The sequence below is a fragment of the Gobio gobio genome (assembly GCF_949357685.1).
Source record: "Gobio gobio genome assembly, chromosome: 9".
NCBI lineage: Eukaryota > Metazoa > Chordata > Actinopteri > Cypriniformes > Gobionidae > Gobio > Gobio gobio.
In genome coordinates, this window is record NC_137115.1 from 18,498,510 (window position 1) to 18,515,786 (window position 17,277).

Here is a 17,277-nt window from a genome sequence, read left to right on the forward strand (position 1 = left end):
AACGATCGTCATTAGAATAACACGCCCCTATATAATAAAGTCTCTGCCTCCCCCACGCCCTCATTTTACACCATGGACACACGGAAGACGGCAAAGAAGCGAAACTTCTCCGACGTGGAGATCGAGACCATTACCAGTGAAGTGGAAAAAACTAAATTGTTTTATTTGGGAGTTTAAAGAGTGGGATTAAAGGCGCCCACAAAAACAAAATATGGACCCAAATTACGAGTACTGTTAATAGTGTGGGGGTTGAGAAGCGCACTCCAGCAGAGGTAATAATGTTGTATTGCTTAATATAGACCAATAGTGATCAAGTTAAGTATGAGTTTTCTTGTTTAGTGTAGGTGAAAAAAAAAAGTGGTCAGATATAAAGATCGCTACAAAGAGACGCGTCTCGGCACTGAAGAGGAGCCAGAGTCATTACCTATCACAATGCATTATTTTACAGTTTTGAAACAATTAGCCTTTAATTTTGTATCACGTCACATGTATTGGGGTGTACTATAGTGATGATGATGTGGAGTACCATTCATTCACATTAATAATTGCATGACAATTTGTAAGATTCTTCTTCTTATTATTATGAATTTTATTATTAATGACGCTTATTGTTATTTAGAAGAAGAATGTCGTTATTATTATTATTTATTTTATTATTATTTAAAAGAAGAAGAATGTCATTGTTATTATTTTGTCAGTCTGAATTATTTTCAGTCCCAGTCCATGCGCAGCTGCCGGGCCTAACCCTGAAACGTCAGGTAAAGCGCACAGGCTCGCAACTGGAGGAATACATATGCCTACAAGTCAAATGCTTTGGTAAAGTCACACAAATTAAACATTGAAGTCCATGTTGCACAAAAATAAACACTTAAGTTTATAATTACTATAGCCCTATTCGCATGGGATTAGTATTATCTGGGGACCTCTGGTGATTTGTAATAATTGTAGAGAATGCCTGTGATCTTAATCCTGTGCGAATCGGCCATGTCTGTAATTTGTAAAAAAAAAAAATCCCCCTCAAATGACCTACCATATTTCGCCAAACACCGAGGTCCTGTGATAATATTAGTCCCGTGCGAATCGGCATCTCTGTGATTTGGCAAGGATTAGGCGGATCGTATATCATTTTTGCAAGGTTTTTGTTTCCTGTGCGCATTTCTATCTTTATCTTTCACGAAGAATGGCACTAGGCTGCATATAATGCGCACCGTGCTGAATTCAGTGCGGCAGCGCGGATTATACTTTCACTTTAGAATGAGCACCAATTTGGGAGTAAATTGCTTGAATGGAGTGTTTAATATTATTCTTAATGAAAAACACAAAAACAGAACAGTACAATGACAACTCGCTTAAATGGGCACTTTTACATTTAGCTTTGAAACTGAATCTTCCGTCGTATATTGTTATTATATTGCTCAGTTACGTTTTTAATTGCGTCTGTTCTCTAACTGAACGAAATTATTTGTATTACTATAAAACAATCAAAATGATATCGTTACGACTGTTTATAATTTCATACAGCTATATCTATAACAAAAAAAACATTTAAGTCTTTACATCATATCCGGGAGATAAGTCAGTAAATTCGAGTAAAATCACAGCTTATCCCGTGCGAATGCGCCACGCAATATTCAGATGTGGGGGAGTAATTTCTAAATCACACGAGGTCCCCAGATAATAGCCTACTTATCCCGTGCGAATAGGGCTTTAGTTGTTGTTTTTTCACAGTGGGTCATAATATAGCATATCTTTGTCTGTGCGTTTTGTGGTGTTAGGAATTGTTTTTCTAAGCATTTTCGCACTAACTCAAAACGTGCATACACCACCTCCTGAGCTGGCGTAGGATTTGAGCGTGCCGTACGCCAACGTCCATATTGATAAATCTCAAAGTCACCGTGGTTTTGGGTGTACGCCGGAAATTTGGTGTACGCACTTTTGATAAATGAGGGCCATTGAGTCCGAGTGGACCATGTTCTCCACCTCCATTGTCGATGCGGCCGCTCGGAGCTGTGGCCGTAAGGTCTCCAGTGCCTGTCGAGGCGGCAATCCCCGACCCCGGTGGTGGACACCGGAAGTAAGGGATGCCGTCAAGCTGAAGAGTCCTATCTGGCCTGGCTGGCTTTTGGGACTCCGGAGGCAGCTGAGAGGTATCGGCAGGCCAAGCGGACTGCAGCCCGGGTAGTCGTGGAGGCAAAAAAAAAAAATCGGGCCTGGGAGGAGTTCGGTGAGGCCATGGAGAAAGAGATTCTTGCAAACCGTCGGGGCTGGGATGAGCTGCAGACTTCAATCATTTTAGATCAGATTCCAATCGGACACACAAATAATTGGATTTGGACTGATAGTGTAAATGTAGCCTTAGTATGCTAGTTCTCTCTAAATGACAATATCTTAATGTAGACAAGTTGGCAATAAATGTGCTGGCACAATGTTAATTGTTTAACAAATTTTGAACTTTTTAATTGGAATTTGAAAATCACACGTTTGACCATTTCAGACCCTCTTTCCAGATCCGTAGTCTCACTCTTTGGAACATACAGCTCATAATTTAAGTAGGAGCTGTATATGCACAACTCCTACCAGCCATCTGCAATTAAACATCATTAAATAAACTTAAGTTTCATCTTTAGACAACTTGCTCTGTTGCCTAATTTAGCGCAAGGTGCATAATAAATTAATCCACATATACTCAGAGAAAAGTATTCCAGATTTAAAATGTCTAGGCACACTAGGAATACCAGATACTAGTTCCTGTCAGGCGTAGGTCTGTATTCCAAGGGAACCATCTTGATATTAGTGATGCTCTTTTGGTTGTTCATTTAAACGGCGTCTCATTTCTTCTGCGTGGGCCTTGCTGCGCTCCCTCTTTGCATGACTCTGTGTGGACAAATAAAGAGACAAATGATTTAGCCCAAGACAGCTGGATAAGGCATTGCGTATTCATTTTTCAAGCTTTACTTGATTCCACAAATATTTTGATTTTAATGCCTCAGGTAACATGATTTCTGATTAACATGACTGAAAACAACCATCCGAGTTGACAATAAAGATGTTTATTCATTTGGTGTGTTGGCCCTGTTTACATCTGGTTTTAATACCCATCATGGATAATCTGATCTGAATCGATAAAAATACCTATTGAATTATTCACGCCTAGTATCAACTCATTCCCTGCCAGCATTTTATTTATTTTATTTAATTAAAGTTGCTAGCCAGCACCAGAATTGATCATATTAACAAAACGTTCATGGCCCCAAAAAAGTCCAAAAAAGAACAGAGCCTCTGCTTGTAAACAAATAAATATATAGCTTCATTTCTTTTTTTACATTTCAAACAAAAGCTGAGAAAATCAGGGTTTTGTCAAAGACATCGTCCAGATCGGATTCAGAATGATGATCAAAACATAGATAGAGTAGATTGTTTGCTTATTTGTGTGTAAACCACTTCTATCTGCGCCATTTGTTTTATGCGTATCATCTTCTTTGTTTTTGGATCCGGAGATGCTATACTATTTCAGACGATCCGTAACAGTCCTTTAAGTAAAAAAAAAAAAAAAAAGTGTCATAATTTACATACATAATTTGCCTTTTTTATATTATATATCTTGTATAAAATATTTTAAAGAAAAACAAAGGCAGACTAAACATAATTTTATAAGAAAAATTACTAGATGTGGGGCAGATGTGACCCAATGGTTAGAGAGTTGGACTCTCAATATTCTCTGAGTCTCAATACTGCCAGGAAACGACCAAGTTGCCCTTGACCAAGATAACTAACTCCCAATCGCTCCCCGGGTGTGTCCACAGTTTGCGGTTACCGTTTTGCGCTACAGTTCACTAATTCAGTGTGTTATCTAGTGTAAATGGGGTCTTTAATCCAAAGTGATTTTAGTGTACAGAAAGTTCAGTATGTGCTCACAACCCAATGATCTATGCTTTAACAATAAACACCAAACAATGCTGTCCTCACCTCTTTCTTAAGACAAGCACGCATTGCACGGTCCATATCATTACATGTGCCAAAGAACTTGAGGACGTTATGCTGAAGACAGAGAGAGAGTCATTAATTACTTAAATGCCTGTTTCAAATCAAAAGTAAGAAATGTTTTTCTAATTAGTGCTCAGGTTTTGTAACAGGTTATTTGAAGACAGAAAACAGTGATCTAATCAGAATAAAAAGTACAATCCACACAGTGTGCGTGCACCTAATCACAGGTTTAAAGGAATATTCACCAAAAAAATGAAAAGTCTGTCATTAATTACTCACCCTCATGTTGTTCCAAACCCATAAGACTTTTGTTCATCTTCAGAACACAAAAGAAGATCTTTATGATTAAATGAGAGAGCTTTCCATCTCTCCATAGACTATGCAACCCACACTGACACTTCAAAAAGTTCATAAAGACGTCGTAAAACGAATCCATATGAATTGAGCAGTTTTCTGGAAAGACTCGATCACTTTATACACCAATCAGGCATAACATTAAGACCTAATATTGCGTTGGTCCCCCTTTTGCTGCCAAAACATCCCTGACCCATGGACTCCACTAGACCCCTGAAGGTGTGCTGTGGTATCTGGTATCAAGATGTTAGCAGCAGATAATTTAAGTCCTGTAAGTTGCGAGGTGGGGCCTCCATGGATCGGACTTGTTTGTTCAGCACATCCCACAGATGCTCAATTGGATTGAGATCTGGGAAATTTGGAGGCCAAGTCAACACCTCAAACTCGTGCTCCTCAAACCATTCCTGAACCATTGCTTTGTGGCAAAATCCTGTGGTGCATTATCCTGCTGAAAGAGGCCATTGCCACCAGAGAATACCATTTCTATGAAAGGGTGTACATCAACACCCTTGGTCTGCAACAATGCTTAGGTAGGTGGTACATGTCAAAGTAACATCCACATAGATGAGGTTTCTCAGCAGAACATTGCCCAAAGCATCACACTGCCTTCTTCCTATAGTGCATCCTGGTGCCATGTTTTCCCCAAGTGAGCGACGCACACGCACCAAGCCAGCCATGTGATGTCAGACCAGGCCACATTCTTCCATTGGTCCAGTAACAGTTCTTGGGCCTTGGCCGTCCATGACCCTGTCACCAGTTCACCACTGTTCCTTCCTTGGAGCACTTTTGATACTGACCACTACGGTCCGGAAACACCCCACAAGAGCTGCAGTTTTGGAGATGCTCTGACCCAGTTGTCTAGACATGAGCCATCACAATTTGACCCTTGTCAAACTTGCTCAAATTCTTACGCTTGCCCATTTTCCTGCTTCTAACACATCAACTTTGAGGACAAAATGTTCTGCCTAATATATCCCACCCACTAACAGGTGCTGTGATGAAGAGATAATCAGTGTTATTCACTTCAACTGTCAGTGGTCATAATGAAAACACCTGATTGGTGTATAATGAACAGATTGATGCCTAGTCCACACGTACACAGGTTTTTTATAACCAGAGTTTTTCCTTCTCCGTTTAAAAAAACAATCGCGTCCACACAAGCACGGTTTAAAAAAAATCTCCGTCCACATGAAAACGCAAAACCGCGCTAAGATTGGCTGCCTGATTTCCACATGGGTCCCATCCACGGAGGGATGCTATGGGCTCAGTGAAACCCTTCTACAAGTTTACTTTGGACTCAGTGACAGTTAACTGTACACATGGGCAGGCCCAAGTGGACTGAAGCTTCACACACTTGCCTTACTATGTTGTATTATTGCATTCTGGCGCATCTGTTCTGCAATACAATGAGATAACTGCGCATGTATCTGTATAGGCTACATGTGATAAGCGCTATTAGCAGAGTTATTAAAAGCTACGTCCGCGCTTGCATAGACTCGATTCATGTAACGTTAAACGGCGCACAAACTGACGTCAAACAAAGGAGAGAACGGCGCACATTTTGACTTAACAAGCCTAAATCTCCGGTTTCACCGTCTACACGACAACGCTGTAACCGGAGTTTCTAAAAAACTTCACCCAGGCCGGAGTTTTCAAAAAAGTCCGGTTTCAGTAACTGGATACTGCGTTTGCGTGTGGACGAACAGCCAAACCGCATAGAAAAAGCTGCGGTTTTGAAAATACCCGTGTTCGTGTGGACAGGGCCTGAATTTAGGCTTTAATTCACATATAAACATTGATCAACTAACATAAACTGCTTGACACGCGAGAACAAACCTCTTGCAGAAGCTCAAACATGCTGTGTAACACGAGAATGAACCTCATTGGTTCTCGCACGTCAAGCGAAAATGCTTGAGCTTCTGTTTACCACAACTGATGTGTGAGTTGATGAATATTTATGTGAACAAAACACTAAATTCAATCCATTCATCATATAAAGCGATTGTGTCGCTTCAGAAGATTTTGGACAAAACCACTCAATTTAAATGCATTCATTTTATGATCTCTTTATTAACTTTTTGAAGCGTCAAGTTGTCAGTTGCGTAGCAGTCTATGGAGGGACAGAAAGCTCCCAGATTTCATCAAAAAGAACTTCTTTTGCATTCTGAAGATGAACAAAAGTCTTACGGGTTTGGAACGACGTGAGGATAAGTAATTAATGACAGAATTTTTGGGTGAACCATTTAAAAAAATAGTTTACTCCAAAAACAAAATTATGTCATAATTTACTTACCCTCATGTCTTACCTGTATGACTTTCTTCCAAAGAACACAAAAAGAGTTATTTTGCTGTTTTTCAGTCCACAGTAGGGATGAGCAACAGTGGTCGAGTAATCGAGTACTCGAACGTGACAGCGATCATCGATCATGAGAAAGATGATCGCCCTGAAAAAAAAATATTTGTCTCTTTTTTTATTGGTTATTGCGTCGTTTTGCGCGGTACTGGAGGTCTGATTGGTTAGCATTATACAGCACGCCTCCTGACCGCGGCGAAATAAAGTGAAACTGAGGCGTGCACTGCAGTGATGTCTGGAATAACTGTGATCATTGAATGGTTAGTGCAAGATGAGCAGCGCCAATCTGTCATAGCCTACATAGCATTATAATGAGAACACGATGGAAATAGAATGCGGTAAATGATCTGTGCTTAGTTCCCCGTGTATCAGCTGATCCACAGAAAAACTAGCGAGAACACTCAGACTAGCGCGTGAAGTTCAAGTGCGCATTCGCGTCCTTTTCTGCAGATGCACGATGTAAGATTACTTTTATGTTGTCTATCTGTTTAATCTAATATAAAACGCGTTTGGTTGAGCTTAATAAGCTAGCAAACGCATATTTCATGCTCGACATGATGGTTTAGAGACAGTCATATTCTTTTTAGATAGGCTATTTCTTTCTCAGAATCATTGACATTAGTAATGCAACTCTTCTCGTATTTTTTAACAGTAGACCTAGTTTATTTAAAGTTGTTTTTCGTTGAGTTCGAAAACGCGCAGTGATGTCTGTAAACGCTTCGATCATGAATAATTAAATGAAGTGCATGATGTGCAGACTCAATCTGTCAAAGCATTATAATGAGAACACGATTTTAATAAAATGTTGTGTCTGTGTGCTTTCGTTGTCCGTGTATCAGCGTTGTTAAGGGAAGAGCGCATTCAAAATGTTCCGTTTCAAACCCTTAGCCTGTAAAATCTAGCACGCTGAAGTTCATGTGCGCATTCACGTCCTTTTGTGTTGATTTATGTCGTAATAGGTTCATAATAATCTTCATATTAATATTGATATAGGGTGCGTTTGGTTGAGTTTATTAACCAGCTAGCAAGCTCTGCAGGGTGGTGTTATTTCACAGTTTCAGCTCAAAGGCAATGCTCGATATTACTGACTTGGTTATTTGAGACGGTCATTTTATAAAGATGTTTCTTTTTCAAAGACATTTATGCATCGTAATCTAGCAGTTATTTTTTGTTTTATATGTTCATGTTTTCATATACCTGTTTTCATGTCACGTTTGTATTTGTCAACAACCATTTTCATAACAGTTTTCATTATCTCAATGACGGACATGCCCCGCCCCCTGCACATGCCCCGCCCCGAGTACTCGAGTACTCGTTTTTGAGACCTATCGATGATCGAAATTGACAAAAATGCCCATCCCTAGTCCACAGATGAAAATCATACAGGTTTGGAATGACATGAGGTTAAAGGTATGAGGTAAATGACACCAGTTTTCCTTTTTGTGGTTTGCTGCATTCACAAAATTATAAATGAAAGTTAAATCTCTGAATCATGGATTGTACATTTGAGGAAAAAAGTTAACTCTGAAAAGCATGTTTGCATGAGTAGTTTTCCAAACCTCTTTGTGGCAGTCTTTGAGAAGTGTTATAAGCTGATTGCACTCGTCAGTATGCAGATGGGGTGACAGATCCGAATGCATCCTGAGTTAAGGCTGTATGTCTTAAACTGTGACACCACTTGGCCTGCGGGTGACTATCATTGTTAAAGCAAGGCCACCATGAAGAACAAGAAAAAAATAAAGAGTAAATGCTTAAAACTTTTTACAGTCCTGTAAGTAAGACATTTCAAGAATTTTGGAGAAGTTGTCAGTTCTTCATAGTTTGTCATAATCCTTCTATGGATTTATGCTGTCCATCCATGTAATCTCAGATTCTACGATGGTGTGTGGGACTAATGATTAAAGGAACACGCTCTATTTTTGAAAATAGGCTCCAACTCCTCTAGAGTTAAACAGCTGAGTTTTACCGTTTTGGAATCCATTCAGCTGATATCCAGGTCTGGCGGTAGCACTTTTAGCATAGCTTAGCATAGATAATTGAATCTGATTAGACCGTTAGCATCTCGTTTAAAATAATGACCAAAGAGTTTCGATATTTTTCCTATTTAAAACTTGACTTTTCTGTAGTTACACTGTGTACTAATACAGACGGAAAATTAAAAGTTGCGATTTTCTAGGCCGATATGGCTAGGAACTATACTCTCATTCCTGCGTAATAATCAAGGAACTCTGCTGCCGTACCATGGGTGCCGCAGGCGCAATGATATTACACAGCGCCTGAATATAGTCCCCAGCACGCTCCCTGTGCAAGCAGGTTGTCACGTTGGTTATGTTGACGGAAGTTAGCCTATTTTCAGGTACTGCGTAATATCATTGCGCCTGCTACATGACATACTTGTGTCCTGTCGTCATCATCTATGTGGGCTGCCTCTAGACATTGATTGGTTTGTAAATGGACGTGCGTCTGATGTTAACGTGTTGTCAATTCGGTGGGTAATTTTGACAAGAATGAATGAACAGACGCATATCATTGCCACTAGTGAACAGTGCGCATTGCTTGAGTATTTCTTTTCGTTTCGAATTGTTTTGTTTAAAAGTGGACATTTCAAGCTTTCTATACACACATTTCTCATGTCTGTGAGGCAAGTCTGAGTTTCGGTTTATTTATGAGCATGGGTGTCGGAACCATTGTATGTGGGTGGGACAAGACCCACCCACTTTTTAAGACCAATAATATTGGACCCACTCACTTTTATCGTCTCTAATTGAACACATGTCTGTTTACCTACCCCTAACTGATAAACACTTATTAAACACGTTAGACAATTTATTTTCACTTTTCTAATATTTTCTTAATTTTTATTGAAAATAAATGCCTTTCTGATCTGATATGTGATGGGAAAAGGGAAAAGGGAGAAGAGCGAGTTCGGCAAAAGGCGGATTCGAACCTCGGGACGATTTGCGTCAAAACTTGATGCCATGCGTTTTACCCCTACACTATTACTGCTTCAAGTGATTCAGTGTTTTCCGTAATTTTGTCTGCCCCAACAAGACGTTTAGTAAACCAGGCGACATATTTGTACTTAATGTAAATGGCATCTACTCTAGTAAAATGTTTCTGTGAGAGGACCCACCCACGTTTTTTTTTTTTCTTCCGACACCCATGTTTATTAAAAAACATGTTCAAGAGCAATGCAAGTGATCGCTCCAGCGCCTCTATTTTACGATTGTTGTCTGCTATAGCCTATTTGCTTCTTATTTATTAAATCCAGGCAATTGGTTGATGAAACATTGATTATAAATTAAGATACAATTTATACAAAATAAAATATTCACTTTAAAAAAAGGCTTTCTACAAAACAAATTTAAAACTTAATGAAGTGGTCAAAATAATTTCTGCCCTTCTGTCTTCTGACATATTGCGCATATTTGCACTTTTCATAATCAATATAGCCTAGATGAAATTTAAAAAATAACATAATATTTAAACATAAACAGGAACTTCCTGTAAATGGTCTGAAGGTCCGAACCATTCAGAAAATACTATAAACGAACCAAACCTTTGTTCAGTTTGATCCAGACCGAGACTACCTCTTTTCGTCTGACTGTTTGGTCCGGACCTTGGGGGGTGGTTTCAGACCTGTAATTTTGATTTAGATCAAATTGAAAAGTCAGAAAATCCAGACCAAACAAGGTAGGTGTGAAAGGGCCCTAACTCAAGGGGAGTTGGAAAATGAGTCTATTTTCAAAAATAGTGGTGTTCCTTTAAGACTTTTTCACAGTCCTTGAAATAGAATAGTAAAAAAAAAAAAACAATAGTTCCCCCAAAATTAATGAACAGTTCAATTCATATGGATTACTTTTACATTTTGATGCATGAAAGTTTTGTTTTGAAACAACATTAATGCTAGTAGATGACCATTTTCATTTTTGGGTGAGCTATCCTATCCCATTATTCCAAATTCACTCAAACATATTCAAACAGAAAACGTATTTAGTGCATTATCCATTAAAAAGGGTCAAAACTGACACACTTCTGTAAATCAGTCAGGCTCCGCTTCAATAAAATAAAATCAGTCTATCACTACAGAAAAGCAATTTGACATGACATTAAGGATACTACAGCCTCCCCATCCCATCCCGTCACTCATTCTAAAGTCCTCTGAAATCTGGGACACTTACCTGCAACAGAAGAAAAATAATGTATTAGTATTAATCCACTCAATACACTCTTTTTTTATTGCATACACTCTTTTTAAGTTTATTATATATATATATAAAAGATAAAAGTGGCATCCACAGGACCATTAGTTTCTACAACTTTACACTTCTCTTAGAGACAAAAAGACAGTGAAGTCACTTTCCACCATATCTTCAACACAGAAGCTCTGAACAATGACACATTTCAACCGGAAGCCCTAAACTTATTTTGGGAAATAATTTTAGGGCCCGTCCACACGGAGACACGTATCACTGTATACGTATACATTTTTTATCGTATTGGCGTTTCGTCCACACGGATCCGGCGTTTTGGGAGACTGAAACCGCTATTTTTTGAAACCGGGTCCTAAAGTGGATAAATCTGAAAACGACACCCTTGCGGTTGTGTTATACAGCCAATCCGTTTTACCTCACCTCCGACTGTTGCCGTACCCCTTCTAGCCACAACTCTTCTTCTCCGTTTTTAGTGCATTTCTGTGGCAGAATTACAGTGCCACACACTGGCCTGGCATGTATACTACATCGTTTTGAGCCGTTTTCATGCTCTCGTGTGTACGCAGATATTTCTTGAAACGAGGGGGAAAAAAAGATCGGATAGGTAAAGTTCTGGCTTCATGTGGACAGGGCCTTAGTCTTAAATATATGCAAAATATAAAAGCCATTTTCTAGCTGTGATTTCATAATTAGTCATATACACTCACCTAAAGGATTATTAGGAACATCTGTTCAATTTCTCATTAATGCAATTATCTAATCAACCAATCACATGGCAGTTGCTTCAATGCATTTAGGGTTGTGGTCCTGGTCAAGACAATCTCCTGAACTCCAAACTGAATGTCAGAATGGGAAAGAAAGGTGATTTAAGCAATTTTGAGCGTGGCATGGTTGTTGGTGCCACACGGGCCGGTCTGAGTATTTCACAATCTGCTCAGTTACTGGGATTTTCACGCACAACCATTTCTAGGGTTTACAAAGAATGGTGTGAAAAGGGAAAAACATCCAGTATGCGGCAGTCCTGTGGGCGAAAATGCCTTGTTGATGCTAGAGATCAGAGGAGAATGGGCCGACTGATTCAAGCTGATAGAAGAGCAATTTTGACTGAAATAACCACTCGTTACAACCGAGGTATGCAGCAAAGCATTTGTGAAGCCACAACACGCACAACCTTGAGGCAGATGGGCTACAACAGCAGAAGACCCCACCGGGCACCACTCATCTCCACTACAAATAGGAAAAAGAGGCTCCAATTTGCACGAGCTCACCAAAATTAGACAGTTGAAGACTGGAAAAATGTTGCCTGGTCTGATGAGTCTCGATTTCTGTTGAGACATTCAGATGGTAGAGTCAGAATTTGGCGTAAACACAATGAGAACATGGATCCATCATGCCTAGTTACCACTGTGCAGGCTGGTGGTGGTGGTGTAATGGTGTGGGGAATGTTTTCTTGGCACACTTTAGTAGGGCTGCAACGACGCGTCGACGTCGTCGATGACGTTGACTACGAAAATACGTCGACGTGCGTGAAATGCGTCGACGCGTCGGCGGCACATTATTTACGTTCTAGAATGGAACAGAAGATCTAGAATAATGGCAGCTTCTGCTCCCGGGCATAGTGAAAATGATCATTTATCATATAAAGCCAGACCGCGACATTCAAAAGTGTGGGAGTACTTTAAACAGAAGCCGAATAAAACTGTGCTTTGTTCGCTCTGTAACGCCGGTTTCACACTGCGCGCGGTGGCAGAGCAGAAGCTGTGCGCGTGGAGAGCGGGAGCTTTCACACTGCAGTCAGTGTTGCCAAGTCCGCTTTTTTCCGCGAAATTGGGCTACTTCTACACTGTTGCCGCGGGCTGTGTCTCATGTCCGCGGGTTGAAGCAAAAACACACACATATTTAACCCCCCGAACGCGATGTTTACCAGAGAACCTCCCCGAAACGCGATTGGGCTTGTTTTGGGCTAGTTTTGAGTAACGAATGGGTGGGTTTTGTTGTGTAAACCTGGCAACCCTGCTGCCAGTGTTCTCTCGCGCAGCTGAACCGTGGCGCGTGTATTGCAACAGACGGTCACATTTTCCGGGGTTCTTCTCCGACCCCAGTACGTCTCGTGCTTTTATTTATTATGGGCTGCATATATCTGCTGTTAATGCGACCTGGTTCCCCTCTGTCCCAAACACATATGCATAATAACTTGTTGTATATAGGTAGTTTACATGATTAAAGTAACATTAAAGTTAAGATATGCCTCTAGCTTTAATAATTTAAATGTGTCTTTGAAGTTTGGGCAAAAACTTCTGGCAGCTTTAGTCGTTGTTTATGCACATGTATCTTCAAAATAGACGACTAGTTATACATTAACACTATGCTGAAAGCTCCTGTAGGCTATGTGAACCTTTTGCAGATAAATACAAGTGCATTTTCGTTTACTATTGACACAAATCAATAAGTAAATCATACTCAACTACTATAGTAAACAACTTTTCCTAATTAGGCCTACTCTGTATACATTTTATGATGAATAGTATCATTATATATTATGTTTAAAAAGCTTCTTTTGTTCATATATTTCATTATAAAATGGCATACTATGTACACTACCCTTCCTAAAATACAATTAATATTGTCATCATTCATTGATTTCATGTTAAAATAATATACAAATTCACTACCCTCTTTGAAATACAATAATCAGTAAAAAAGAATAATAAGATTAATCTGGAAAAATAATCGTTAGATTAGTCGACTAATCGAAAAAATAATCGTTAGATTAGTCGACAGAAAAAAATAATCGTTAGTTGCAGCTCTACACTTTAGGCCCCTTAGTGCCAATTGGGCATCGTTTAAATGCCACGGCCTACCTGAGCATTGTTTCTGACCATGTCCATCCCTTTATGACCACCATGTACCCATCCTCTGATGGCTACTTCCAGCAGGATAATGCACCATGTCACAAAGCTCGAATCATTTCAAATTGGTTTCTTGAACATGACAATGAGTTCACTGTACTAAAATGACCCCCACAGTCACCAGATCTCAACCCAATAGAGCATCTTTGGGATGTGGTAGAACGGGAGCTTCGTGCCCTGGATGTGCATCCCAAAAATCTCCATCAACTGCAAGATGCTATCCTATCAACATGGGCCAACATTTCTAAAGAATGCTTTCAGCACCTTGTTGAATCAATGCCACATAGAATTAAAGGGGTGGTAAACCACGATTTCACTTTTCTAACTTTAGCTAGTGTGTAATGTTGCTGTTTGAGCATAAACAACATCTGCAAAGTTACAACGTTCAAAGTTTAAAGCAAAGGGAGATATTTGCTTTTAAAGAAATCAATTTCTAAGGACTACAGCAAACGGCCGGTAGGGACTACTAGACATTCCTCCAGGGTCTCTGACATCACCAGCCCCAATATTTACATAAACCCCTCCTCCGAGAATATTAAATAAGGGGGGGCGAGGCCATTTTGTATCGCCACTGGGAAGCGTTGTAGTGGTATAGTTAGTAGGCTGGAGTGTTGCCGCAATGCAGATGAAATGCTGTTATTTTCATCTGGATTGCAGGTCCACTTTGTTCAGCCTTCTAGGGACGGGGGTGCGTTGCAGTGCGTTTAACATACAACATGTTTTATGCATGTGTGTATGAGACAGAGGGGAACAGGTCGCATTTGCAGCAGATATATGCTGCCCATCATAAATCAAAGCACGAGACAAACAGGGGTCGGAGGAGAAGACCGGAAAATGTGACATAATGGACAATATTCGTCTGTATTTGCAATACACGAGCCGCGGTTCAGCTGCGCGAGACAAACACTGCCAGTGTGAATCCACAACGGGCGCGCGCGGCTCCCGCTGCACATTTCACAGAGGAAAGCTTCCACAATCTTTGCGAGTTGAATGCAGGATTCGCACAACGGCTTGTCCTGAAAGATGGATTTAAAAACAGAAGCTGTTTACGAGCCACAACCTGTAAGTATGATTTATTTTTCTTCTATGTGTTTTCCTGTAATAGTTTGTGTTGTTAAATGTACGTTGTAGCAAGGAAGTACACAGATGACAACGCTGTTTGGCTCTGCAAACCAGTTTGTTAAATGCTCATTCATACTTAACGTTATACGACAAACACCTAATGTTACAAACTTTTTTTTAAATCTCAACAGCGAACTTGGCATTAGTGTAAATTATTCTTTGATTAGAGCTTTTATGTATTGTTTATCTACGGGCATGCTAAACATGGTCCTGTGTTTGATTTGGCCACTAGTAAAGCCAATGTTTAGTGTTCGTTTTGGGTTAATAGTTCTTGCGACAGATATTTGGCTATAATCTAAAAATTCAAAAGTAACAGTGCCATTCAGTAGCGATCACTATAGATCCGCAGTCTTTACTCTTGAGGACTGAACAGGTTCTGCTCGATCATCTTCACTAAAATTGTCTGGGTCTGATTCGGGCTCAAATTGGTATGGTTTTATTCACGCCATTGTTTCTAATACTACCCAAAGCACAGTCTATCGGTAAAGGTAAGGGGCGTGACGTTTCCGACAAACGTGCAATAGGCGGTTAACGAATCACAACACACTGGGCCAGCTAACCAATTTGAGCCCATTGCGTATTTTTGAGGGACTGGCTTCATACAACCCGGAAACCATCAGACTGTGACAGGGACAGAGCAGTGTAGAATAAAGGTAAAATATATGAAAAATAATGCAATTTTTTAAAAACGAAGCATGAACACGTTACAGTGCACCCCACAAACACAATCAAGCCTTCGAAAGAATGTGTTTTACCACCCCTTTAAGGCAGTTCTGAAGGCGAAAGGGGGGTCAAACACAGTATTAGTATGGTGTTCCTAATAATCCTTTAGGTGAGTGTAGAGGTTTTAAGTACCGGTTTCCAGGCGCGATTATGTTTTATCACTAATTTTAATGAGTAAATCACTGGAATGTTTCTTCATTGGAAGAGCATTTTGAAGTTTGATCATGATCAAGTTTTGCCTAAGGCGCTCTCCATCATAATTACAGCAGTCATCTCAGAAATCATATTTAACTTACAAATAAAGCTTTGGCAGGACAAATATTACTTATTTAAAAATAATTTTAATATTGTTTTAACAAAAAATATTGTCAATGCAGGAAAAACCCTGCAAGAGGCTGTAACAGGATAGGACACAACAATTTGTGACGTGCTATTTATCATTTTGACCACCAGATGGCCACAGATGCCCTTTCTATTGATTTGTAACTATACTGCTAAAATCCTTCACAAAATAGATATTTCTCCTCATATGTGGTGCTGTATTATTGACTGAAAAATTTGTTCAAAAGTGTTATTTTAAATATACAGGATAACTAATAACGCAAGGAAGTGAAGGCTTATTAAAGTTTACACTGTCATTACCTTTTTTTTATAATTATTTTGATTAGTGTTGTTACACTATCTTTTTATACCAGATGCTTTATGGTGTTAAGTTAACTGTGCATATGTTTTTTTTTCTGTATTATTCCCCATTATTTTAAAAAGTCGAGAGCTGTACTTCGTAAAACTGTTACGCCATCACTACTACAGGAGTAGAAGCAGTCAATTACACATTGTAGTTATAAAATTATTTAAACTTACCAATAGCCTTACAGACGGTACATCTGACAACAGAATCTGAATTGAGAGCTCTGCAAATCAATGTCCTTCGATCCAGTTGTTTGTAGCTCGTGAAAGGCAGCACAGTTCACGTGTTTACAGTGACATTGATTGACACTTAAATAACAACTAATCATAAATGTATTTTGCTCAGCTCCTCGTCTATTTGTTAAGGTTTCAAAGAGATGTCAGCTAACTGTTATGTGCTTGATAATGCAATAAAAACCCTTAAAACCCTCACTATTCAAGTAAACAGAAATGCGTTCCCTACTCCGGAAAGGGTATTTTGACATACAGCCGTGGAAACCAATCAAACACTTCGTTCTAATCCTTGCCGACCAATCAAATGAATAGTAAGTAAAAGACTTTTATTTCGTTGCGACCGACAAAATCTCACGACCTCCGCTGTTAAGAAACAGACCTGTCTGTCAATAATAAAAATCTGAACGTTGAGACTATGGTTGAGACTGCTTCAGTCATAGATATGTATACGTATCTATAGCTTCAATAACAAATCTATGACATAACCAAGAGCAAAGAATGTACATTAGTACATCATATGTACATCTGTAACTGATGCTTTAGTGCCGCAGAGAATGATGGGAAATGTAGTTTGGTCGCACAGGCTAGTTAAATAAGTAGTGTTTTCTGACTCGCTTCATCGTTGTTCTTTCTGAACAGAACACTAAAAGCGCACAAACTAAACGGTGTCGTCAACATTCTCAATAACTCGTAAATA

At 39.5% G+C, this 17,277-nt stretch overlaps 1 protein-coding gene across 2 annotated transcripts; it reads right to left on the reverse strand.

Moving 5' to 3' along the window:
- Positions 1–2,438: 2,438 nt before the first annotated feature.
- Positions 2,439–16,820, reverse strand: cmc2 (C-x(9)-C motif containing 2). 2 transcript variants are annotated; one of them, XM_079825152.1, is made up of 4 exons: positions 16,521–16,820; positions 8,251–8,384; positions 3,967–4,038; positions 2,439–2,874 (listed from the first exon to the last, which is right to left on the reverse strand). In XM_079825152.1, exons 2-4 carry the CDS (start codon positions 8,329–8,331, stop codon positions 2,791–2,793), a joined length of 237 nt encoding a protein of 78 aa, XP_079681278.1. In that variant the 5' UTR covers positions 8,332–8,384; positions 16,521–16,820; the 3' UTR covers positions 2,439–2,790. The 2 variants fall into 2 exon arrangements, with proteins under 2 accessions (XP_079681278.1, XP_079681279.1); XM_079825153.1 differs by lacking the exon at positions 16,521–16,820 and adding an exon at positions 9,086–10,793 and having other exon boundaries at positions 8,251–8,967.
- Positions 16,821–17,277: the final 457 nt, after the last annotated feature.

Coding starts and splice junctions, on each gene's coding strand:
- cmc2 (XM_079825152.1), bottom strand. CDS start 8,331: ATGCATTCGGATCTGTCACCCCATCTGCATACTGACGAGTGCAATCAG. Junction 4,039..8,250: donor TCAAAGACTGCCACAAAGAG/GTTTGGAAAACT, acceptor CTCTGTCTTCAG/CATAACGTCCTCAAGTTCTT. Junction 2,875..3,966: donor GTGCTTGTCTTAAGAAAGAG/GTGAGGACAGCA, acceptor TTGTCCACACAG/AGTCATGCAAAGAGGGAGCG.